Source organism: Rana temporaria, chromosome 1, assembly GCF_905171775.1.
Source record: "Rana temporaria chromosome 1, aRanTem1.1, whole genome shotgun sequence".
NCBI classification, from domain to species: Eukaryota; Metazoa; Chordata; class Amphibia; order Anura; family Ranidae; genus Rana; species Rana temporaria.
This window is the reverse complement of record NC_053489.1, coordinates 683,710,553-683,737,820: the sequence shown is the minus strand read 5'-3', so window position 1 is coordinate 683,737,820 and position 27,268 is coordinate 683,710,553. Positions and strand designations below refer to the sequence as shown.

Genomic DNA, 27,268 nt, shown 5'->3' with positions numbered 1-27,268 from the left:
AGTATAAAATGCTGGTATAAGAAACACCCAACACAGGAGACAATAGAAACTTCATTCACATATTTCCTTAGAGGTGAAACTGAACCCAGGACCTCAGTACTGCCGTCCAATCAGCTCCCACCATACACCGATGTATATAATAGTTCATTTCTAGATTCCATTCTCAGCTTCTTCCAGGACCTCATATACTTCATCATCATCCTCATCATCTTCTGTAGAAATATTTCTTCTTTTCTTTTCTTTCTTCTCCTGAATACATAGAAATGGAAAATGTCAGAAAGAACAAAATGAACATAAATGATACAATTGCTGACTTACAGACTAGTACAGACTACATCTCCAGGGGTTATATGCAGCTACCTTCAGGTGATTGGACAAAAGAGAAAGCCCCTATTAACTAGCCTCAGTTTTGTAGCAATCACTAAGGGAAAAGATACAGAGGGGAGGGTCCTGTGTCCTATAACGTACTCGCATTTTACTGATATGATTTGTTTTACCATGGGATGTCCATAAACAGTCCAAGTGTGGGATGGGCAACACAGCACACAAATACCAGCAGGTGCCTGGGGCGTCGGGAGGGGGGGTTTGGCGGGTTGGAGCCCCGAATGGGTCCCCAAAAAGCCCAGAGTCTCATGCATGCAGGTTTCCATTGTAAGCCCTGAGCGAGTGGCGAGCACCGGGACCGATCTGATCCCGAGCGCCGCCGAATGTGGCCAAGTGCGACTGAGCAGGTCCAGCCTTCTGGAGCCTGTGCCATGCCTATGACAGACGTCCCACTGGTCCAATGCCGGGACTGCAGGACGTGCAACATCCATCATAGGCACTGCAGGCAGAAGGTGGGAATTACAATGCGGCCACCACGCCATATCCCTGCTCGGGCGGCTCTCCTCTCCTCCCCTCTCCTCCTCGGCTCTACTCCTCTCCAGGCTCCTCCCCTCTCCTTTCCTCCTTGACTCTCTTCCCCTCCAGGCTCCTTGGCTCTCCTCCTTGGCTCTCCTCCCCTCCAGACTCCTTGGCTCTCCTCTCCTCCTCGGCTCTCCTCCCCTCCAGGCTCCTTGGCTCTCCTCTCCTCCTATGCTCTCCTCCCCTCTAGGCTCCTTGGCTCTCCTCTCCTCCTCGGCTCTCCTCCCCTCCAGGCTCCTTGGCTCTCCTCTCCTCCTCTACTCTCCTCCCCTCCAGGCTCCTTGGCTCTCCTCCTCGGCTCTCCTCCCCTCCAGGCTCCTTGGCTCTCCTCTCCTCCTTGGCTCTCCTCCCCTCCAGGCTCCACGGCTCTCCTCTTCTCCTCGGCTCTCCTCCCCTCACTATGCCCTTGCAGGGTTTTTATTTTTTTGTAGGGTTTACAACCACTTTAAGACATGAGATACCAACAGTTTCTGAAATAGAACAACCAGGGTTAGACTTGCCCAATAAGGACTCAAAGCCAGACTCTGATCTAGACCAGGCTGGAGGAATGTTAGGATGCTTCCCATAGACTACTTCCTAGGATGGAACTTCCTAGCCCTGCACCTTTTCATAGTGTTTTCTTGCAATATTTTTTTTTTACGCAATCCTTAGACCAGTGGTCTGCAAACTGTGGCCCAAGGGCCGGATGTGGCCTTCTGTTGGCCTTTTTTAAAACCTTGGGGCACTATTCCTCCCACTGATAAGAGACACTATTCTGCCACCTGACACCAACAGTGGGGAACCATTTCTCCCACGGACACCAAAAATTAGGTACTATTCCTCCCTATGATACCAAGGACTGGGCACTATTCCTCCCCCTAATAGCAAATGTGGCAATGCTTACTCCCACTGATGCCAGGAACATTTCCACTCCCGCTGCCCATAGTCTGGCCCTCCTAGAGTCTGAAGGACAATAAACCGGCCCTTTGTTTAGAATGTTTGGAGACCCCTGCTTTAGACAATAAAACGCTACAAAAACGAAACAAAGCACACTTTATCCTTTTTTAACCAGTGTTTTTTTTTTTACTTATTAGGTTGCTTTAATTGACATCACCTGCAGATAAAGTTCATTACTTTGATCTGCAGATGAATGAACAGAATGATACAAAAGTGACATTATGTTACTTTGTATCTTTTCTGTTCTAGTCTGAGAAGTGGTTTGATAAACACAGTCAGACCCCCCTGATTTTTACAGCTTCAGCTGCCAAAAGCTGTCCTGTGTGCAGAACAGTCCCAGCAAAAATTGCTGAGGAGTGCGAGGGGTCCCAGTAGGGCAGACAGACTGGATGTGCTACACACGCCCTGTGTACAATGATGATGTCTTTTTGGGTGTGTGTAGCATGTCCAAAGCCTGGAACTGGTTAAGCTTGGATAGAATGTCAGCCAAAGGTGTCTTATCCTGATTCAATTAATCAGAATGAGAAAAGGGATCTACTACAGCTGTCAGTTCTCACACTACAGACAGAGTTCTTGTGTTAACCTGTGCAGTGCCATGCTGCATACCTCCTATTTGAACACAAACATAAATGACTAAATGTGAAGATTTACTCTACTATAGGCTGAGTCTACAAGGCAAAAAATGTCACCATGAACTTACATGATCATTGTAAATCTCATGAAAGACACCATGAGGCAACCTGACCAATGTACATCTCATGAAAGACACCATGATACTACATGATCATTGTACATCTCATGAAAGACACCATGATACTACATGATCATTGTACATCTCATGAAAGACACCATGGTGCTACATGCCCAATGTACATCTCATGAAAGACACCATAAAACTACATGACCATTGTACATCTCATGAAAGACACCATAAAACTACATGACCAATGTACATCTCATGAAAGACACCATAAAACTACATGACCAATGTACATCTCATGAAAGACACCATAAAACTACATGACCAATGTACATCTCATGAAAGACACCATAAAACTACATGACCATTGTACATCTCATGAAATACACCATAAAACTACATGACCATTGTACATCTCATGAAAGACACCATAAAACTACATGACCAATGTACATCTCATGAAATACACCATAAAACTACATGACCATTGTACATCTCATGAAAGACACCATAAAACTACATGACCAATGTACATCTCACGCAAGACACCATAAAACTACATGACCAATGTACATCTCATGAAAGACACCATAAAACTACATGACCAATGTACATTTCACAAAAGACACCATAAAACTACATGACCAATGTACATCTTACGAAAGACACCATAAAACTACATGACCAATGTACTTCTCATGAAAGACACCATAAAACTACATGACCAATGTACATCTCATGAAAGACACCATAAAACTACATGACCAATGTACATCTCATGAAAGACACCATAAAACTACACGACCAATGTACATCTCACGAAAGAAACCATAAAACTACATGACCAATGTACATCTCATGAAAGACACCATAAAACTACATGACCAATGTACATCTCATGAAAGACACCATAAAACTACATGACCAATGTAAATCTCATGAAAGACACCATGATACTACATGATCAACATACTTCTTATGGAGGTGAGAAACACAAGGGACAAGTAGGAAGGCTTATTACGCCTTTAAGATGGCCAAACACTAGAAGAATTTGGTTTGGAAACCCTTATTTTAGGCCATTATTCAAATGTCTATTGGTTAGTGGGGTCAAATCAGCATTTGTATTTAATTGCAGTGAAAATAAATTTTGAAGGAGTGATGGAAACCAGATTTCTAACAGCGTACATTTTTGTGGGGGGAACCATTTAACTTTGGTTGGACAATCTACCCAAATATGACCAGCTTTATACTTTCCCATGTCAGCTAGAAGCTCCCAATTTCCCAAAAAATAAAACAAGCAGGGGCGGAATGACAACTCATGGGGCCCCAGGTAATAGAAGATTATGGGGCCACACAGTATACACACACACACATAAAGTATACACACACAGACACACAGCACACACACAGTATACACACACAGTACACACACACACACAGAATACACATACACACACAGTGAAAAGGTACTGGAGAGGCAGGGCAGCTATAATCTTGGGATTTTTTTAAAAACACAGACTTTTACATACTGTCCCTGGTTTTACTGAGGCTGGAAACCTTGATGGGGCCCCCAAGTAGCATGGGGCCCCCGGGCAGTGCCGAGTACCCGAATGGTTAGTACACCCCTGAAGACAAGATGTATAGAAATAAAACTCACAGAAAAAGGGGGATTTGGCACTGTTCTTTGGAATAAATACATGTATCAAGCGGGGGGGGGGGGGGGGGCCCTGCTTATATGTGATAATTTAATAATATGCTATATGTAAACACCAAAAAGTGATTGAATATAAGGAGACTTGTGCTGATGTCAGCTGTAAACATGATTAATGTAAAAGTGACTTGTGCTGGCAAAAAAAAAACATCAATTGTAACTTGTGCTAATAAAGAGCATCAACTGAAAACTTATAATTGATGTAAAGTGACTAGTGCTAGCAAAATGAATTGATTAATAAATAATAGTATAGACTCTACGTATAAGAATTTAAATTAATAAATGTCCATATTCAAAAGATCTTCAGAAAGTGACATGTGCTTCATCCAAATAGTGACAGTCTATGAAAATAATTCACGCTGGCATTGAATTTTCTGTGCTCCCTCTGGTGTCCCCCCTTGTGCTCCCTCTTGTGCTCCCCCTTGTGCTCCCTTTGTGCTCCCTTTGTGCTCCCCCTTGTTCTCCCCCTTGTGGTCCCCCTTGTGCTCCCTTTGTGCTCCCCCTTGTGCTCCCTCTTGTGCTCCCCCTTGTGCTCCCGCTTGTCTCCCTCTTGTGCTCCCGCTTGTGCTCCCCCTTGTGCTCCCTTTGTGCTCCCCCTTGTGCTCCCTCTTGTGCTCCCCCTTGTGCTCCCCCTTGTGCTCCCGCTTGTCTCCCTCTGGTGTCCCCCCTTGTGCTCCCTCTTGTGCTCCTCCTTGTGCTCCCTCGTGTGCTCCCGCTTGTGCTCCCTCTTGTGCTCCTCCTTGTGCTCCCTCTTGTGCTCCCCCTCATGGTTCCCCTTGTGCTCCACCATGTGCTCCCTCTTGTACTCCCCCTTGTGCTCTCCTTTGTGCACTCACCAGAGCGCTTCACCCCTGCAAGGGTAAAAGCGTTTAGTAGAAGTACACTCCGGATCCTGGTGTCCCTCTGCTGCAATATTCTCCTCATTCACAATGCGATTCTCACATCAAAAATGACCCACCCACGGGTGTAGGGGTGTTATTTAGACTCCTACTATCTCACCCTCAGGAGCGTAATCTACAGCTGGATATCCACATATGTTTCAATATAAGAAAGAAATTCCACATAGCATGACTCTGCAAAGCTGTGTTTATTAGTACAATTGCAAGAATGGTATGGAATGATAATGGATTTCTGCACAAATTGGTCATAAAATGTGATCTGATCTTCACAACAATAGACAATCACAGTCTGCTTAAACTAATAACACACAAAGAATTAAAGGTTACCATGTTTTTATTGAACAGGTGGAAAAAGTATGTGAACCTTTGGATTTAGTAACTGGTTGAACCTCCTTTGGCAGCAATAACTTAAACTAAACGTTTCCTCCCATGAAATCCATTCTTGTTTAGTGTTTTACATATCGTAGATTCGCTAACAGGGATGTTAGTATATCTCAGAGACTTGTGTAAGTCTTTAGTTGACACTCTAGGATTCTTCTTCACCTCATTGAGCCGTCTGCACTGTGCTCTTGCAATCTTTACAGGACGGCCACTCCTAGGGAGAGTAACAGCAGTGCTGAACTTTCTCTATTTATAGACAATTTGTCTTACCGTGGACTGATGAACAGCAAGGCTTTTGGAGATACTTTTTAACCCTTTCCAGCTTTATGCAAGTCAACAATTCTTAACCATAGGTCTTCTGAGAGCTCTTTTGTGCGAGGCATCATTCACATCAGGCAATGCTTCTTATGAAAAGCAAACCCAGAACTGGTGTGTGTTTTTTACAGGGCAGGGCAGCTGTAACCAACACCTTCCATCTCATCTCATTGATTGGACTCCAGTTGGCTGACACCTCACTCCAATTAGCTCTGGGAGATGTCATTAGTCTAGGGGTTCACATACTTTTTCCACCTGAACTGTGAATGTTTACACGGTGTGTTCAATAAAAACATGGTAACATTTAATTCTTTGTGTGTTATTAGTTTAAGCAGACTGTGATTGTCTATTGTTGTGACTTAGATGAAGATCAGATCACATTTTATGACCAATTTGTGCAGAAATCCATATCATTCCAAAAGGGTTCACATACTTTTTCTTGCAACTGTATTTAAAATTCTTATAATTAAAAAAGGGAGCTGCAACTGGTTTAAGGACCAAAAAAACGATGATCTCTGTGATCCGAGCGTGCGTTTCAAGGATCATATTGCAAAAAAACAGAAGTACCGGATGTAACGTATTGCATATCAAGTAAGTCCCGTCTTACGCGTTTCGTCATACGGACATCATCTGGGAGCTTTTTGGTGTTTACATACAGCACATTATTAAATTATCACATATACGCAGGGCCTTTTCCCACCCTGCTCGATACACGTATTTATTCCAAAGAACAGCGCCAAACCCCCCCTTTTTCTGTGAGTTTTAATTTTGGTGAAATATTTTTACAGGGAGGTAGCAGTTCATATTACACTAAGCGCGGAATCTTTTATTCAAGATATAGAGAATTACTTTGGCCTCAAAGGAAGTCTGACATTGAATTGTGTGATCGGCAGGGCACAGAGCAAACTAAATGTCCTCCAGTTATATCTGATCTCAGTGTTATGGAGATTAATGAATGGGAACCAATGATATAAATATGACAACAAGAGATGATTTATGACATCACCGTGTTCTGTGTGTTACTTTGTATGAAGTCAGATACTCACCGCTGGATTTCCCATCCCCATCCAGGGGGTCAGCGGGATCACAGCGAGTCCCACCAGAGCCAGAAATTTCAAAATCAGCATTGTGATAATGAGCCCCAGAGAAGAAAGTGACAACACGCTGGAATCAGAGGACAAGAGGAAGAAGCAGAACAATGTCAGAGGATGTTTAAAGAATATGTAAACCCAACATTTCCTATTACTGATATATGCCTGCTGTACCATGCACTTGTGTTAAAATGTCTCCTTTGCTCTCTCTGCTCTCCTGTTTCAAATTGACCAAACTAGGCATGAGAGCACCCCCGTGTATGCAGTTTTCTGGATGTGCTGGGAGAACAGCCTACCTGGACTTTAATTATAAGATTTGTGCTGACAGTCCCCCCAGCCTCCCCCACCTCTCACACAGCCTGCATGAACTCCGCCGACCAGACTTGTGCTGACATTCCCCCCAGCCTCCCCCACCCCTCACACAGCCTGCATGAACTCCGCCGACTAGACTTGTGCTGACAGTCCCCCCAGCCTCCCCCACCCCTCACACAGCCTGCATGAACTCCGCCCACCAGACTTGTGCTGACAGTCCCACCAGCCTCCCCACCCCTCACACAGCCTGCATGAACTCCGCCGACCAGACTTTTGCTGACAGTCCCCCCAGCCTCCCCACCCCTCACACAGCCTGCATGAACTCCGCTGACCAGACTTTTGCTGACAGTCCCCCCAGCCTCCCCCACCCCTCACACAGCCTGCCTGTACTCCACCGATCAGACTTGAGCTGACAGTCCTTCCAGCCTCCCCCACCCCTCACACAGCCTGCCTGTACTCCACCGATCAGACTTGAGCTGACAGTCCCCCCAGCCTCCCCCACCCCTCACACAGCCTGCCTGGACTCCAATGATCAGACTTGTGCTGACATTCCCCCCAGCCTCCCCCACCCCTCACTCAGCCTGCCTGTACTCCACCGATCAGACTTGAGCTGACAGTCCTTCCAGCCTCCCCCGCCCCTCACATAGTCTGCCTGGACTCCAATGATCCCCCAAGCCTCCCCCCCCCCTCACACAGCCTGCCTGGACTCCACCGATCAGACTTGAGCTGACAGTCCTTCCAGCCTCCCCCACCCCTCACACAGCCTGCCTGTACTCCACCGATCAGACTTGAGCTGACAGTCCCCCCAGCCTCCCCCACCCCTCACACAGCCTGCCTGGACTCCAATGATCAGACTTGTGCTGACATTCCCCCCAGCCTCCCCCACCCCTCACACAGCCTGCCTGTACTCCACCGATCAGACTTGAGCTGACAGTCCTTCCAGCCTCCCCCGCCCCTCACATAGTCTGCCTGGACTCCAATGATCCCCCAAGCCTCCCCCACCCCTCACACAGCCTGCCTGGACTCCACCGATCAGACTTGAGCTGACAGTCCTTCCAGCCTCCCCCACCCCTCACACAGCCTGCCTGTACTCCACCGATCAGACTTGAGCTGACAGTCCCCCAAGCCTCCCCCACCCCTCACACAGCCTGCCTGGACTCCAATGATCAGACTTGTGCTGACAGTCCCCCCAGCCTCCCCCACCCCTCACACAGCCTGCCTGTACTCCACCGATCAGACTTGTGCTGACAGTCCTTCCAGCCTCCCCCACCCCTCACATAGCTTGCCTGGACTCCAATGATCAGACTTGTGCTGACAGTCCTCCCAGCCTCCCCCACCCCTCACACAGCCTGCCTGGACTCCACCGATCAGACTTGAGCTGACAGTCCTTCCAGCCTCCTTCACCCCTTACATAGCCTGCCTGGACTCCAATGATCAGACTTGTGCTGACAGTCCCCCCAGCCTCCCCACCCCTCACAGCCTGCATGTACTGCAATAATCAGACTTGTGCTGACAGACCCCCAAGCCTCCCCCACCCCTCACATAGCCTGCCTGGACTCCATCGATCAGACTTGTGCTGACAGTCCCCCCAGCCTCCCCCACCCCTCACACAGCCTGTATGGACTCCACCGATCAGACTTGTGCGGACACACAAATCCTCCCTCTTCATTCCCTTTTTTCTGCAGGGCTACCGGAATTGACCAGAGTGATTCTGATTGGTTACATCAATCATGTACCAGCTTTTGATCAGTCAGGGTGGTGGGGAGGGTGTACAGTGTTAGTTCTTCCTTTCATTATCTCTGAGCAGAAGAAACTTACACTTTAAATGTCAGGTGGTGCGCAGGCAATAATGTAAATACTAAAACCGTAATATTATTCACCCACTGTTTCCCTTACTCTCCCTGTCTGATAAGGCTATCCCCCTACTTATTCACATGGGGGGAGTGGTTATCTTGGGACTCCTTTATATTTAAAGCAGAATTTCAGATTTTGCTAAGCCCACCAACAATCAAAGGACCAAGGTTGTGGGAAAGCATGGCTTGTTCTTATTAGAATGGGGACAAGGTGCTTTGCCAGGAGGATTCCCCCTGCTGACTTACCCTCCCCATGTTGAGGGCTTGTGGCCTCATTTGGTTCATGATGGAGGATGTCCACCTATCCCTCCTTTTCATGGCCTTCCAGGCTGAATGCTCAAACAAGGGACTGGTAAAGATTTTTGGAGGACCTCATGCAAAAAAAATAAGAACAAGAAAAAATGCATAGGACCCCCCCAAATCCATACCAGTCCCTTGTCTGAGCATTCGGCCTGGAAGGTCAAACGAAGAGTGGGACGGTTCCATCGCAGCATGAATACCAGACCCTCATCTAGGATAAGGGACTGGAATAGATGAAGGGAGTACCTGACAGCTTTGTTTATAGAATAAAATATATAGAACTGTCATTTACAGACAATTTAAACACACGTTTCTCTTTGTAAATATCAGTGTTGCTGTGGTAGGTTGTATATTTGTACAGATGGGCCACTTCACAGGTAGGGTCAGGGCACCCCCAGGTCCAGGTATTTTACATGTTTTATATTTACGTCTAAGGAGGATTAAAATCACGGCTCCTCATCAAAGAGGATTTTCTTTTGCTTTGGTACATGTCCAGTAAAGTTTGGTGAACCTGTTCTGGAGTAACCCAGGTACATTCAGCTCATCATTACTCTTAATTAATAAGGGGTCTTGTGTTCCAAAGGATCTGCTCTGTTCTCAGATTAGGATTTTTGCCGGCACCACTCGTTGTTAATGCCCCCCAATGTGTGCAATCTGTCATCAATTTGACCAATAAAATATTATTATTTCTGGTGTCTGGTGTAGAGATTTCTGCACTTACCTTACGAAGGACCCGTCTGTCTTCTCTGCAGTCAGAGCTGTGGAATAGAAAATACATTTTTTCATTCCTCAGATACATTGTGACCAGTGGCGGCCGCTCATGAGGGGTGCCGGACACATGGGCCCAGATTCACAAAGGACTCGGCACCTGATTCAAAGAATCAGATACGCCGGAATTTGGCCAAGATCCGACCGACGTAAGTCTCTTACGCCGTCGTATCTTGGGTGCATATTTACGCTGGGCGCTAGGGGCGCTTCCATAGATTTACGCATAGAATATGCAAATGAGCTAGATACGCCGATTCACGAACGTACTTGCGCCGCTGCCTTGATATACGTCGTTTGCGTAAGGTGTTTTGTAGGCGTAAAGTTACCCCTGCTATATGAGGCGCAGCCAATGTTAAGTATGGACGTCAGAACAGCGTCGAATTTTACATGGTTTACGTCGTTTGCGTAAGTCGTACGTGAATGGGGCTGGGCGTAGGTTACGTTCACATTGAAAGCATTGAGTATTTGCGACGTGATTCTGAGCGTGCGCACTGGGATACGTCCACGGGCGGGCATGCGCCGTTTGTTCGGCCCCTCATTTGCATGGGGTCACGGCTCATTTCAATACAACACGCCCGCTGCCTTGTTCATTTGAATTACGCCGGCCCATTTACGCTACGCCGCCTTAACTTAGGGCACAAGTTCTTTCTGAATACGGTACTCGCCTCTCTAAGTTACGGCGGCGTAGCGTATATGAGATGCGCTACGCCCGCCTAAAGATACGCGATTCTTTCTGAATCCGGGCCATGAATTTTAATGTTTTTTTCTCTTTTTTTTCTTTAGAAGCACATCATTAGAGCTTAAGGCTCCCTGAGCCCACCCTGTTCCACCCTGGTCTTCTTGTTTCTCCTCCCGTCCAATCACAAAGCGGGTCCTGACACCCCATTGGCTGGGAGTCCTAAACCCTCGTATACACAGTGGGGATTCCCGAAGGGTCAAGGTCCGTCGGAAATCCTGACAGGAAAATCGAGAACCTGCTCTCCCGTACACACGTGCAGGTTTTCTGACGGAGAAACTCTGATGGGAGCTTTTGGCCGGGAATCCCGGCCATGTGTATGCTCCACCTGAGTTTTTCCGACGGGAAAACTGCAAAATACGTTTTTTGGTGTAAAAAAGTCTGCCTGGGAATCCCAACGGGAAAAAAGAGAGCTGGTTCTCTTATTTTGTCCTGCGGTTTTTGGCTTTTTCCCCATCAGAAAACCCGCTCGTGTGTACGAGGCATTAGACCACATTGGCCCGGGAGTCCGAAGACCCAATTGGCCAGGAGGAGAAGTGACAGCCGTGACATGGAGGATACAGAGGGGGGAAGCCGCCACCGGAGCAAGCAGATCCCTCTTCTCTTACACTGAACACAGCTTTTGTGTTGTCAACTAAGTCTAGAATCAGGGGAGGCAGTGGAATTAAGAAGAAAGAGCTGAAGGACACCCACACCTCGAAGGTAAGTAATCCACTGCTTACCATTATTGTCATATTGAACAGTTTTGCATTTTTAGTGATGGGGGTAGTGTGGGGTGGTGGGTAGGATGGCTGGAGCAATGAGGGGGGGTGGGTCTGTGGTTAGGTCTGTCTGCCACCCCCCGACCGATGGAGCAGCGGCCACTACCGATTGTGTCTGTTATCTGAAAGCAATGGGAGTCAACTCTCTTAATACAGGGAACTTCGAGTCCCACATGGCTTCTCACAAACTACAAACAGGACTTCTTATGTCTTTCTCTCACCAATGTCTTTCTTCTTGTCACTCTTCCATAAAGGGCAGGTTTGTGGAGAGACCACTAATAGTTGTCCTGTGGACAGATTCTCCCCCCTGAGCTGTGGATCTCTGCAGCTCCTCCAGAGTCACCATGGGCCCCTTGGCTGCTTCTCTAATGAATGCTTTCCTTGCCCGGCCCGGTCAGTTTAGGTGGACGGTCATGTCTTGGTAAGTTTGCAGTTGTGCCATACTCTTTCCATTTTCGAGGATGGATTGAACAGAAGCTCCGTGAGATCTTCAAAGCTTGGGAGACTTTTTTTTATAACCTAACCCTGCTTTATACTTCTCCACAACTTTATCCCTGACCTGTCTGGTGTGTTCCTTGGCCTTCATAATGCCTTTTTTTGTTTACTAAGGTTCTCTAATAAGCTTCTGAGGGCTTCACAGAACAGCTGTATTTATACTGAGATTACATTAAACGCAGGTGGACTCTATTTACTAATTAGGTGACTTCTGAAGGCAATTGGTTCCACTAGTTTTAAGTTGGGGGTATCAGAGTAAAAGGGGCGTCATACAAATGCACCCCCCCCGCACTTTCACATATGTATTTGTAACAAAAAATTGAAAAACATTTATAATTTTCCTTCCACTTTACAATGATGTGCCATTTTGTGTTGGTCCAATTATATACATTTACGTTTTTGGGTGTAACATGACAAAATGTGGAAGGTTTCAAGGGGTATGAATACTTTTTCAAGGCACTGTACATCCGCCGTTGAGGTTTTAAAATATACAAATTTCTGCAATTTTCATTCTATATATACAGTATATAAAATGCATCGACAATAATATACACTATTGTATCGAGAAATAAGACTAATTGTAAGACTAAACACCCCCATATTGGGAGCTGATGGGACATGTTAACCCTTCTGAGGAGGCCATAACTAATGGACACCTCATGATTCTTCTCTAGGTGGGGCTCGCCCCTCCAACACAGATATCTCCAGCAGTGTAAGGGAGCCATTGTATACAATAAGTAATGTTACAATATTCAGTAGAGGATCTATGAACCAACATACCAATGAAGCCAGCAAAAGCACAAGATGACGTCTCTACCTGCAGGAGAAGAGGAAGAAGAAGACTTTTTGGTTATTTCATTTGTTAGAATTAAGGCAACACCACTGTCACACATTACATGTTTATATTTCAGCAGCCAGTGAGGTTTCTTCCATCTCCCTCCATACAATGAAGAGTTATTTGAAGGAAAGAATAGATCACCATAATACACATTCTCATTCTCAGTTAAAGGTTGGGGGCAGTCAGGGCAGATCCTAGGGTCACAGGCGTAGAAATATTTCTGGCACCCCCACATGGGCATGGTCATCTTACTAACTCCTCCCCTTTACAAATGTTTATCTGGCTATGACTCAAACACAGAGATGCTCCCCTAAGAAGTCTTCATTAGTGTCCCCCATCAGAGCCCCCCAGCAGGTGTCTCCCATCAGAGCCCCCCACAGCAGGTGTCCCCCATCAAAGCCCCCCCCCCTCAGGTGTCTCCCATCAGAGCCCCCCCAGCAGGTGTCTCCCATCAGAGCCCCCCACAGCAGGTGTCCCCCATCAAAGCCCCCCCCCTCAGGTGTCTCCCATCAGAGCCCCCCCTCAGGTGTCTCCCATCAGAGCCCCCCCAGCAGGTGTTTCCCATCAGAGCCCCCCCCCAGCAGGTGTCTCCCATCAGAGCCCCCCCAGCAGGTGTCCCCCATCAGAGCCCCCCAGCAGGTGTCCCCCATCAGAGCCCCCCCACAGCAGGTGTCCCCATAGATCAGTACTTGTCCAATAGATCCCTGTAGCTCGGGCGTGCTGGGAGCAGAAGCACATTACAGGGGGCGGGGCATATGTGGCATCTTTGGTTACTTGGAGGGTGGCACTCGTAGAGCATTTCTGGAAGTGCACGGATGATTGGCCAACCCAGAAGCCTCTCATCACACCGCCTATGGGAGAAAAGCCGACACACGCAGAGGGGGTGGGGCAGACAGGAGACTGTTCCATGCACACCGGACAAAATGAAATAACGTGTTCGGGTACTAGGCTCCGCTGTGGTACCCAGCCCGGATTCCAGGGACAGCGGGAGGTATGCGCTCTTGTCAGTTGCCAGTGGAGAGGGCAAGCGGTATGGGGAACTGCAGCACCCGCTACATGCGCTCCGCCTCTGGACACAGACAAGGAGAAGGGAGGGGAGCTTCGGCGCCCCCACCTCTGCAGCCCTGGGGGCAGTTGCCATTTGTTTGTACCGTTGGTTATTTGGTGGGGGGACACACTGGACACCTTCACTGCCATTGTGCTTTCTGCTGGGTGTCCAGTGCGATCCTGCGCCTTGAAGGAGTGGGCTCACTCCAGGCAAACCTGCCCTCTATCTATCCATTATTATACTGTATATGTACTCCTACTATGGAGGCTCTCAAAATGTACAGCGTTAGGACTGCAGATAATACTGGTGTGTCTTGTCGAGGCCTCAGCAGCTTACACATGTACCGTATTTATCGGCGTATAACACGCACAGGCGTATAACATGCACCCTAACTTTAAGAGGGAAGTTTCAGGAAAATAACTTTCCACAGCCCCCTGCGTATAACACACAGACACAGTTTACCCTCCATTTTCAGGGTAATAAAGTGAGTGTTATACGCCAGTAAATACAGTAAACCAATCAATAAACGCTTATTGCGTTTTTTTTACCAAAAATATGTAGAAGAATACGTATCGGCCTAAACTGAGGAAAATAAATGTTTTTTTTTATATTTTTTGGGGATATTTATTATAGCAAAATGTAAAAAATATTTCATTTTTTTTCAAAATTGTCCCTCTATTTTTGTTTATAGCACAACAAAATAAAAACCGCAGAGGTGATCAAATACCACCAAAAGAAAGCTCCATTTGTGGGAAAAAAAGGACGCCAATTTTGTTTGGGAGCCACGTCACACGACCGAATTGTCAGTTAAAGTGACGCAGTGCCGAATCGCAAAAAGGGGCAAGGTCCTTAACCTGCATAATGGTCCGGGTCTAAACCGGTTAATTTGTATTGTCATTGTGTCGCCCAGTTTAAGTACTCCCGCAGCCCACTCTAAAGAGCTGACTGGGGTAGACTGACGCTGGTTGAGTCCTGTCTGGTAGTGGAAAACTTCCTGGGCTTGGAGAGAGGTGTTTGCAGAGTGGGGGTATGTCCTCCAGCGAAAGGGCCCCTGTGCATTAGCATAGACGATCGTCTGAGGGGATATGTTCGCTCTGCAAGGACATTATCGGTTATTATCGGTTATAGGTGGATGTACGCTCTTGTCTCTGCTGTGTCTGATCAGCACAGGTCAAGATTCGTAGCGTGCATCTGCAGATAGCCTCCCATCCACAAGAAACGGTAGTATAATCCGGGTATGCGTTGTTCTCTGGAACAACGCAGAATAAAGGATCCCTATCAGCGGAAATACAGGAGTCTTTAAGTTGTTATGGTCAGAAACAGAGTCAATGTTTGTTCAGCCATGCGGCTTCCTTTGTTTAGTGGAATCAAGGAAAGGCAATACACCCTGTCTCTGCTCAGACACACCCATAGGACTCCTTTAGCCATTATTCATTGGTTGTTTGTATTAACTCATCCTGTTGGAAGGATTTCTTGTTAGGTCATATCCTGTGATGTCACTTCCCATGGAGGAAGCGATTGGCTGCTGGAGTCATTACTTCCTGTTTGTCATAGCTTTTGTCATTTACGAATAAAAAGCCAAGCATGCTGGGCAGAGGGGAGTCATGCTGATGGAACTGAGACGTAAGCTGTGGTGATGTCTGTTTACTTGGGGATATAAGGGAAATAGAGTGATAGGTAAAAGATGCATTATATCATTAGAGGAAATGTGTGTTTATTAGCACAGGAGATATGGGGTGCACATAGCGTACAGCATTATCTCCACGACAAGGCCACCATTATACCAGCTGATTATTTATGGCAAGAGAGATGCTTATCTTTCTTGTGCTTTACGTAATTATAATGATATCACATACATCTCATATGTGGAGGATTTTGGTAATGCAAGGACACCGCCAGAAATTCCTGGCATGATAATGTCGGGAAGCAACTTACCTTCTGCCAGCGGCTGGTGACCCGAATGTAGACGGTGTAGTTGTGCTTGGGGATAAGAGGAGCATTGTGGAACCCATTATAATGGTGGTTGTCCCCAAGAATGAAGGTTCTGGGTTCGGTGATGGTGTTTGCCGGTAGAACAGCCGCTGTATAATGACTCAGATTCCAGTTGGAGTTGTACGGGGTGTTACTGTACTGTTTACAATTACTGCTTAAATTCCCATCCTGGCCCATGTAGACAATGATTTCATAGGAACTGCAGATGGAAGGAACTTAATCAAAGATCTGACATTTGTGACATGGTCTTATAAATATTTATAGATGTATTGAAATTAACTTTTTTAAATACACAAACCTTAAAGCTCAATGCTAGTCACATCCACTGACCAATATTTTCTTGGACTAAGAACCAATCAAAATGTTAGAGGTTATAATGTACTTGGATCTATAGCAATGCTTTGATCATTGCATGTACCTGTAAAAGTTTGCATATGTGCATGGGCAACAGGGGCACCGTGCGGCCATCACAGCTCGCAGCAGGCCTGGACTGGCCATAGGGCATACCAAAGGGTTTGCAAGAGGTGGCGCCTAGAGGCGCCTAGATTACCTTATAACAGGGATCCCCCAACCCCCCCACCACCAGCACAGCGCCGGCCGAGATCCGGCCGCGAGTGCGAAAACTGGCCACGAGTGGGACAGATCAGCAGAGGGATCGGAGCTCACTGAGAGCTCCAGATAGAGAGAGAGAGATGAGCTGGGCGTATCACAGCCAGTTCTGACATTTCTCCCCTCCCCTTGCTGCCCGCACAACCACTTAGAGGAGAGGATCTGCTTCTACTCCTCCCCCTGTCCTTGGACTCAGAGGGAACCATGTCCTTGGACGCAGAGGGAACCCTGTCCTTGGACTAAGAAGGAAACCTGTCCTTGGATTCAGAAGTAACCCTGCACATAGCCTATGGCTCATTAGCATGTGGCAAACCCTACTATGAAGAATAAGTTAAGGACTGACCTGTAAGTAGACTTTGTAAATATCTGTGGGGTTACCAACCCAAGTGGAGGGGAATTCAAATGGCTTGCTCATCTATTAGTGCAGCACTAGAGCGCTGTAATTACTTCTTGTTCCCAGAGGGAAAGGACTGGGAGGGAGGATAACTCCAGTATCTCCTAGCTATGGCTAGGGTCTTCCTATCTGAGATGGTAAAGACCATGGTGTTATCAGACGAGAAGGTCCCTAAGCTGATGTACAATAGTCAACTTGTATAAAGGCCCAGAAAGTTTCTCACCCTTCCCACAGTTGATGCCCAGACCATCCAATCAGAGAGTAATTCTCCAAATTTTAAACAACAAATACAACCATCATCTTGTATGACCATTTGAAATGGGAATTGCTCTCATTCATACCAATATGAGGACAATTATTCCTATCTACACTGGAGGTGTCTCCACTCCTTTTTATAATAAAACAAATGTTATAAATCCATCAAGGAATCAACAAAATACATTCCAGGGGCATGAAAACAAAGAGGTGTGCAAAGCCTTACACTACATTTTCTTTAGAAAGTAGCCAAACCCTAATGCCGCATACACGCGGTCGGAGTTTCCAATAGGAAAAAATCCATCGCAAATACTGACGGAAAAATAGAGAACCTACTCTCTGTCTATTTCTGTCAGAATTCCTGGAATCCCGACCGTGTGTATGGAGCATTAGTTGAAAAGTTTGTCCCCTACCTGCATGCTGCAGAGACGGGCCCTCTTGCTTTAATTCTACAATGTGCAAAGATCATGCTCTCTGCTGATTGGAGATCTCTGGCTTTGACTCAGCAAAGAGGCGTATCAAACCTCTAAAGAGAGACCACTGCTTTCTTACAGAGACCAAGGGTCCTTCTCTGCAGCATGCTGGTAGGGGACGGGGCTTTTCTACTGTTTTTAAAGAAAAGTAACTAAGTCTCATACACTAGGCAGCAGGTAACACTTCTAGACAAGCACTAACTTCTAACCTGATTGGTCCATTCACATCAAGGACCGGATACAGCTGTAAAGTGGAACCCTCTCCCAGTGTATTCTCCAGGTGACGAGGAGGATCTGAGAAGGAAAAAATAATATTAAATCTATGTTGTTAATTCAGTTCTCTACTAGAAATGACCAGTTCATTATCATCACTCAAACTGGGGAACCGAAACTTACATATAATGATACAGAGATAAGATTTCCGTCATAAACATAAAGAGATTTGGTCAACTGTAATAACTTGAATCAGACACAAATTCTCAGAATTGCTCATTAGTTTACTCAGAGCGCCATCCAAATAGGTATGAGCCAAAGGTTCACACTGAACTTTGGCTGTTCTGGTATTTGGATGAACGCCTACATTTTTTCCCTTTTGAAATTTCTTACGTGGAATTCCAGCATCATATATAGATACGGTACTTCTGCCGCTTCGATATATTACAGCTTCCTCTGTCAAAGGTTCATAAGGAAGCAGTGGGTGCTGGTACCTACAGGGGTCAACCCAGCCACATACCCCAGGGGGCCCCTATGGATCTCCTGTACACCTGGATAAGAGGGGCGGCAGCATATAGAGGAACCAATCCCCTTCCTCCTACATCTGCTGAATGCCCAATTCTCAATCTTCCATTCCTGCATTCAGCAGCTGCAAGAGGGAGGGGATTGTTTCCTCTATATGTTGCTGCCCCTCCTGTCCAGCTTCTTAATGCACCCCCTGGGCCCCTGTCCTCTCTCCTGCCCCCCTGTGCTCTCCCCTAGTTTCCCTCTCGTTCCCCACAGCTCTGCCAGTTTCCCCCACTCCCCTCCCCCACTGGTTTCTATGGCTGTACAGATGGAAGTCTGTTATCATCCAATGGGTGACACATTTAATCATCCAGAAAAAAAATAACATACAAAGAACATACAAACTCAACATGTGTGAGGTCCCTAATGGGGTTTGCACACAGCCCAGAAGAACTACCCTAGTACAGCACTTAACCACTTAGTCATGGTACTTTCCTATATATAAGACACTGGATTTCTATGATAATTTCCCCCATCCTCATAGATATTCGGTGAGGTGTAATAGTGGTCGTAAGACATCCTGATGGTCACAGGTACAGCCGCCATGACACACCACCATGTACAGATCGGAGCAGTGTAGTTTCAGCTCTTTGCCTTCTCTCTCTACTCTCCATATCTCTATATTAGCAGGAAGTTAGGGATGATCAGCCAATGCTCTGGCCTATTCATATGAGTGCAAGTTTCAATTTGAGCTATTGAGCTCTGTATACAACAAAGTTTTATTTCTATGGAGTTGCTGAAAAAGAGCCTAAAGCTCCACCCGCCGGCTGAATAAGAAAAAAAAAGTTCATCCTCGCATTGACAACAAGATAACATTTTGTTTTTATTTTAAAGGCTGAGTTCACCAATAGGAAATGCATATGTTTTTTGCAGGTAAAAAATGTTAATTTAATAATATATTTTTTTTTATTAGGAGCCTGTAAAGCATTGCACCTGTGATCAGCAGATCGTGGATTCAATGCAAGGCTTCTGCAGACTGTCAGTGTAGCTGTCTACCCATACCTCGTATGGGCAGGCAGTTACTGAATGACAGAAAGAATCAATGGTCTACTAGAGCGCTCACCAGCGTCCTTGTAGTCATAGGTGTGCGTAGCCTATTGCATTAGGGTGTGCACCCCAAAGCTCAAACACATACTACCGATCACTCGCGAAGTAAGGGAAGGGGCCGGTAAGTTACATATTTACAAGCCCCTTACCCTACTCATCCTAAAACATCCCTGCAGCAACAGCCAGAGGAAGAGGAGAGTAGAGAAGCCGGCAGCGCTGCAAGGAGAAGGAGGGGGGGAACCTAGGCAGTAGAAATCTGTCCTAAAAAGGGTGATTAGGGTGTGCCTGGGCACACCTGGCACACCCTGTGCGCATGCCTATTCTTGTAGTTCATAGAGAACTACAAGTCGACAGCCGCAATGGCCGACAGTAATTGTAGTGCATTCAGTCAATGAACCTTGTGAACGAATGACGCTGCTGGGTGAGCGGAGTCCCACACAAGGGCATATTTTTTTTAAAATTGTGACAGCAGGTTTGGGGAGAAGATCCCCAGACCGCTGTCACACTGGAGGCTCGGGAGGGAGCTCACGGGGGCTGCTGCATCCTGGATAAGGATTTAATAGGTCATAAATTATTAACTTATCCTTTAAGTCCTGACAATAACAATGAATGAAAATGTATACAATCATCATACAGTCCCTTATAAAGTCACCTCCAATATCAGTTTCAGTATTCCATGCTGTGATCTCCTCGTCTCCGGCTGATGTCAGTCCTCGGAGGGTGATGGTGTAGTTGGTTCCACATTGGGCGCGGATTTGATATTCTCTCAGATTGGGTGGGAACTGGATAGACTCATTCACATTGAAGGAATGATTGTACGCTCTCCTGGCTGAGATATTCACCTGGAAGGAATATCAGATTCATGCAATCCTGTATTTTCAAAAGTCTATAAAACTAAGCTGATTATCCAGTATACTCTATACCCAGAGCACAATCTGAAAAGCCTCCTAGGAGTCCATGTGTCCCCAAGTTTGTGAAGCAGCTTGTCCATTTTCTGTTATACAGTCCTGATCAAAAGTTTAAGACCACTTAAAAAATGGCAAAAAATCATATTTTTATATTGTTGGATCTTAAAGTGGAGGTTCACCCAAAAAAATAATTTTTTAACATTAGATTGGGCCTAATTACGGGAAGCAGAATCGGGTGTTTTGTTTAAAATCAATGCAGTACTTACCGTTTTAGAGATAGATGTTCTCCGTGGCTTCCGGGTATGGGCTGCGGGACTGGGCGTTCCTATTTGATTGACAGCCTTCCGACCGTCGCATACAGCGCGTCACCAGTTTCCGAAAGTAGCCGAACGTCGGTGCGCAGGCGCCGTATAGAGCCGCACCGACATTCGGCAACTTGTGACGCGCTGTATGCGACCTTCGGAAGGCTGTCAATCAAATAGGAACGTCCAGTCCCGAAGACCATACCCCGAAGCGGCGGAGAACATCTATCTCTAAAACGGTAAGTACTGCATTGATTTTAAACAAAACACCCCATTCTGCTTCCCGTAATTAGGCCCAATCTAATGTTAAAAAAAAATTCCGGGTGAACTCCCGCTTTAACAAGGTTCCAAGTAGAGCTTCAACATGCAACAAGAAGAAATGAGAGTGAGACAAAACATTTTTTGAGCATTCAATTTAATGAAAATAACGAATAAACTGAAACAGGCTGTTTTTCAGCTGATCAAAAGTTTAGGACCACATGCCTTTAAAAGGCCAAATCTGTGCAAAGATGTGGATTCATTGTCATTCTCTGTCAGGTAGTCACACGTTGTGATGGCAAAGGCAAATAAACTCTCCCTTTTTGAATGTGGTCGGGTTGCTGAACTGCATAAGCAGGGTCTCTCATCAAGACACTGGACGATCCTCGACCCAAATTAAGGCCCTTACAGGTGCTGACTGCAGCCCCATAACCATCAGAGGGCATCTGAGACTGAAGGGCTTCAAAAACAAAAAACGTCTTCAAAAACCTTGTCTCCTTGAACACCACAGAACTACTCGTTTGGACTCTGCAAGAGAGCGCCAAACATGGGACATTCAAAGGTGGAAGAAAGTTTTATTCTCTGATGGGAAAAAATGTAACCTTGATGGTCCTGATGGTTTCCAACGTTACTGGCATGACAAGCAGATCCCACCTGAGATGTTTTCTACGCGCCACAGTGGAAGGGGCGCCATAATGGTCTGGGGTGCTTTTTCCTTCAGTGGAACAATGGAGCTTCAGGAAGTGCAGGGGCGTCAAACGGCCGCTGGCTATGTCCAGATGTTGCAGAGAGCATTCCTCATGACTGAGGGCCCCTCGTCTGTGTGGTAACGACACAGGACAACGCTACAGTACACAATGCCCGCAGGACAATGAACTTCTTCCAGGAGAAGAACATCACTCTTTTGGCCCATCCTGCGTGTTCCCCTGATCTAAATCCAATTGAGAACCTTTGGGGATGGATGGCAAGGGAAGTTTACAAAAATGGACAACAGTTCCAGACAGTAGATGGCCTTCATGCGGCTGTCTTCACCACTTGTAGAAATGTTCCCACTCACCTCATGGAAACGCGAGGCATCAAGCATGCAGAAACCAATAACGGCGGAGCTACTCATTACTGAGTTTATGTTTGGAAGTTGGATTTCTGTTTTGGGGGGGGGGGGGTTTAGTTTTTTTTTTGGAGGTGTGGTCCTAAACTTTTGATCAGCTGAAAAACAGTCTGTTTCAGTTTATTCGTTATTTTCAATTAATTGAATGCTCAAAAAATGTTTTGTCTCACTCTCATTTCTTCTTGTTGCATGTTGAAGCTCTACTTGGACCCTTGTTAAGATCCAACAATGTAAAATATGATTTTTTGCCATTTTTCAAGTGGCCTTAAACTTTTGATCAGGACTGTATGAACAACTCCCCCCTTCCTTCCCCGCCATATCTCAGAGTCACCTTGTCTGGGTAAATGATTAGTTAATTATCTCATGTAAATGATGTCTTCTAAAGGAATGTGTATTGAGGGGGCTTGTTAGGAAACATTGTATACTGTTGTGGGTGGAGTTGAGTCATTGTTCATTCTTGGTTACTGACTGTATATAAAGAGCTTGATTTTCTCATTAAAGTGTCTATTCATTTTTGAACCTCAAACAGAGCTGTGTGTCTCATTTCTGGGGGAATCATTATGGGTCGTGTCGCCTGATTGTGGAGTGTCGATAAGCTGTCTTGGGTTCGGAATGGAATATCTTAAATGGCGTTAACCCCTGTCCCATTTGGGGTTCCGTTACATTTCTATACAGTACTATATACAGAACCATATTGTACTACATATGACAGACCAAACCCAGACAGGGGCTTTTGGAGGGGACAGCAAGGGTAGTCGCTTGCCTACTGACTATGGGCCCCCCTGGCTTTTGCGAGGGGCTCTATTCTTTGGAAGTCTAGTAGACATCTCGGGTATGATAAAGTTTGAAACAAAAAATCATAAATTATAATATAATAAATAACTATAAATAATTATAACAAATAATAATATAATAATAGTAATAAAAATTATTCAATAATGTAATAAAATCAAAAACACAGAAATTTACTCAGTTGCAGAATTGTCTTGATGTTTGATGAAGAATTTCCCCACAAATCGCTATCGCTCAATTCTGCAAGTGATTCTAATTTATTATCGCTGTTTTCTAGCTGGTCTAAAATCGCTTTTGACTTAAAGGGACACTTTTTGGTTGCCATGGACATTCTCAAGTTTCCAGACTGAAAGAACAGTATATATACCGTATTTTTTGGGGTATACCGCGCGCCGGCGTATAACGCGCATCCCAAGCTTAGAAAGGTAGTTTAAGGAAAAAAAAGAAAACTTTTTTTGCCCTGCGTCCATCGGCGGCCTTGTCCGGCGTCCGTCTGCGGCCTTGCACGGGGTCCATCCAGCCTTGTGGGTGTCCGTCTGCGGCTTCCTTGCGCGGAGTCCATCAAGCAGGGATGGACTGGCCATAGGGACTACAGGGAGTTTCCCGGTGGGCCGATGGCTCAGTGGGCCATTTTTTAAAACAGAGATGCTGCTTAGAGGACTTTTTCTAACGCCCTGGCAACACCCCAGTGTGAAAGCACTCAGGCTTTCACACTGGGACTGCAGCGGAAGTCGCTTTACAGGCGCTATTTTTAGCCCAAAAGTGCCTAAAAAACGCCTCAGTGTAAAAAGGGGTCCTACACTCACCCCCTCTCTTTTACACTCACTCTCTTTTTCTTACACTCACCCCCCTCTCTCACCCACCCCCTCTCACCCCCTTTCCCTCAACCCTCCCTCTCTCTCTCATTCCCCTCTCTCTCACCCTCTCATGATATACAATAATGGATGTAGGGGCCTTTTTCGGGGGGTGGGGGCAGCATTTTATTGAATTAAAGTGGGCCGGTCTGGATGAAGTCCAGGGCCAAATTGTTGTCCCAGTCCAGCCCTGCCATCAAGCCTTGTGGGTTTCCATCTGTGGCCTCCATCCAGGTGTCCGTCTCCGTCCAGCATGTCCGTCTCTGTCCAGCGTGTCCATCCGCACCTTCCCCGGGGTTGCAGCGGTGTTTGTTTTTGGATTTGGCGCCGAGAGGAGACGGATTTCCTGCGTGTTCGGCTCCTCTCGCGTGGCTGCGGGCGGAGCCGAGCGTGGCTGAGCCTAGCCGAGTGCGCAGTACACTTGGCTCGGCTCTAGGCTGCGGCGGGCGGAGCCGAGCGTGGCCGAACCTAGCCGAATGCTCGGCTCGGCTCTAGACAGCGGGGATCGGCGCATATGGCGCACCCATGATTTCCCCCTGATTTTAAGGGGAAAAAAGTGCGCGGTATACGCCGGCTTATACTCGAGTATATACGGTATTCATTGTGAACAATTATGAACCTTCGCACAGCACAGGGATGGTGGGAGCCCCTCACAATGAGCAGTAATGAGTTGATGACTGCCATATTGAGAAAGGTATTTTTTGCTTTTTAAATTCATCACAGTGAACGTTCGTAATTGTTATGAAAAGTTAACGAAAATTCCAATTTCCTACGAATCCAAATAGAATTTCGGACACGAGTTACGAAATACGAATTAACAGCAAATACGAAATGGAACGTAAACAAATTTATTGGCGGCGCCCATGTCTACTCATTGGGGTCCATGCCTCTTGGTTAGACACAGTGCCTTACCTGGAAGACTGTGATGTTTTCCCAGTTGTATGGAATTTTCAGTTGTATTGTGCTGTATTCCATTGCTGGAAGTTTCATTATGTTGGGGCGGCTGGAGACTAGAAGAAAATCAGATTCAATAGTTGCAATGTTAGGATGTATGATACATGCAAAACAGTAGACAGTGCTGGGACAAGGGCCTTTAGCAACCAATACAAAAAAAAAGCCAAAGACCCCGATCTGCCTGCCAGCCTGATTCCCAGACCCCATTTCACCCCACCTGTTACCCGTTTTAACACCCCCTGACCTAAGGCCTCGTACACACGACTGTTTTCCTCGACAGAATCCATCAAGAAAGTTGGTGGCAGAGCTTCTTTGCCGAGGAAAACGGTCGTGTGTATGTTTTTCGTCGAGAAAACAGTCGTGGATCTCGACGAGAAAAAAAGAGAACAAGTTCTCTTTTTCCTCGTCGGGAGCAGGGCCGATCCGCCCTATAGGCTCACTATGCAAGCCGCTTAGGGCCCCGCAAAGCTACGGAGGCCCCCCCCAAATTACTAGAGGCCCCGCCTGGTGAGAAGTCATTTTCGGCCCCTCACCCCGCTTCTCAACTCGCTGGCTGTATGGGAGAAGAGGTAAGAAGTCAGCACCTCCCGCTTCTCACTTGAATGTAAGATGTCATTTCCGACAACAGAAGACCCCCTCCCCCCGATCCTCAACTTTAATGTGATGTCATTTTCGGCAAAACCCCCCCACCCGCTTCTCAACTTTAATGTGACATTTCATTTTGCTCAGGGCCCCAGGGAGGTCAGGATCGGCCCTGTTCGGGAGTCTCAATTTCCTCGTCGCGTTTCTCGTCGGGCTGGTTTACGACGAGAAACACGTTCGTGTGTATGCTTCGAAACGCGCGCATGCTCAGAATAAAGTATGAGACGGGAGCGGACCTTCGGTAAAAGTAGCGTTTGTAATGGAGATAGCACATTCGTCACGCTGTAACAGTCTGAAAAGAGCGAATCGTCTCTCACCAAACTTTTACTTAACACGCAGTAACATGAGATTAGCAAAAGCAGCCCCAAGGGTGGCGCCAGTGGAATCGAACTTCCCCTTTATAGTTCCGTCGTATGTGTTGTACGTCACCGCGTTTGAGAACAACGAGATTTGGTCTTGAAAGTGTGTACGCAAAGAAAGCTTGACAAGATTCTCGACAAGCCTGACAAGGAACTCGCCGAGGAAAACGATGTTTCATTTACAACGAGTTCCTCGGTCGTGTGTACGAGGCCTAACAGTCCACACCAAGCTGGCCGGCAGCGTTGTCAGTCTGGGGAGAGGGTAGTGGTGGACGGACTGACAGATTTGGACGGACGTGACAAATAAAAGCTGAACTTTAGCTGTCGCCTTAAAAGCAGTTACAGCAACCGTTTTGTTTTCCCATTTGAGTAAAAAAAAAAACGTAAATGTATTTTATTGGGATTTTATGTGATAGACCGATACAAAGTGTCACATAATTGTGAAGTGGAAGGAAAATGATAAATGGTTTTCACATTTTTTAACAAATAAATATGTGAAAAGTGTGGGGGGAGGGGCATTTGTATTCACCCCCCCCCCTTTACTCTGATACCCCTAACTAAAATATAGTGGAACCAATTGCCTTCAGAAGTCACCTAATTAGTAAATAAAGTCAATTTAATCTCAGTATAAATACAGCTGTTCTGTGAAGTCCTCAGAGGTTTGTTAGAGAATCTTAGTGAACAAACAGCATCATGAAGGCCGAGGAACACACCAGACAGGTCAGGGATAAAGTTGTGGAGAAGTATAAAGCAGGGTTAGGTTATAAACAAATATCCTAAGCTTTGAAGATCTCACAGAGCTTCTGTTCAATCCATCATCGGAAAATGGGAAGAGTATGGCACAACTGCAAACCTACCAAGACATGACCGTCCACCTAAACTGACCGGGCCGGGCAAGGAGAGCATTCATCAGAGAAGCAGCCAAGAGACCCATGGTAACACAGCTCAGGGGGGAGAATCTGTCCACAGGACAACTATTAGTGGTCTCTCCACAAATCTGCCCTTTATGGAAGAGTGACAAAAAGAAAGACATTGGAGAAAGAAAGACATAAGAAGTCCTGTTTGCAGTTTGTGAGAAGCCATGTGGGGGAGGGGACACAGAAAACATGTGGAAGAAGGCGCTCTGGTCACATGACACCAAAATTCAACAATAAACGCAATGTGTGGGGAAAACTAACACTGCACATCTCCCTGAACACACCATCCCCACCGTGAAACATGGTGGTGGCGGCATTATGTGGTGGGGATGTTTTTCTTCAGCAGGGACAGGGAAGCTGGTCAGAGTTGATGGGAAGATGGATGGAGACAAATACAGGACAATCTTATAAGAAAACCTATTAGAGTCTGCAAAAGACTTGAGACCGGGCGGAGGTTCACCTTCCAGCAGGACAACGACCCTAAAGTACAGCCAGAGCTACAATGGAATGGTTTAGATCAAAGCCTATTCATGTATTAGAATGGCCCAGTCACAGTCCAGACCCAAATCCCATTGAG

At 46.3% G+C, this 27,268-nt stretch overlaps 1 protein-coding gene across 1 annotated transcript; it reads right to left on the bottom strand.

The window, feature by feature from the left end:
* Positions 1 to 24,820, bottom strand: LOC120925096 (sushi domain-containing protein 1-like). Its single transcript, XM_040335971.1, has 8 exons — positions 24,732 to 24,820; positions 20,250 to 20,439; positions 17,980 to 18,064; positions 15,983 to 16,238; positions 12,942 to 12,978; positions 10,123 to 10,159; positions 6,892 to 7,009; positions 1 to 249 (listed from the first exon to the last, which is right to left on the bottom strand). Exons 1-8 carry the CDS (start codon positions 24,807 to 24,809, stop codon positions 151 to 153), a joined length of 900 nt encoding a protein of 299 aa, XP_040191905.1. The 5' UTR covers positions 24,810 to 24,820; the 3' UTR covers positions 1 to 150.
* Positions 24,821 to 27,268: the final 2,448 nt, after the last annotated feature.

Excerpts from the sequence above, each read along its gene's own strand:
- LOC120925096 (XM_040335971.1), bottom strand. The coding sequence starts at position 24,809 with ATGAAACTTCCAGCAATGGAATACAGCACAATACAACTGAAAATTCCA. Across the intron at positions 18,065-20,249 it reads TACTGAAACTGATATTGGAG|ATCCTCCTCGTCACCTGGAG; the intron begins GTGACTTTATAA and ends TTTCCTTCTCAG. Across the intron at positions 16,239-17,979 it reads GATGTGAATGGACCAATCAG|TTCCTATGAAATCATTGTCT; the intron begins GTTAGAAGTTAG and ends TTCCATCTGCAG.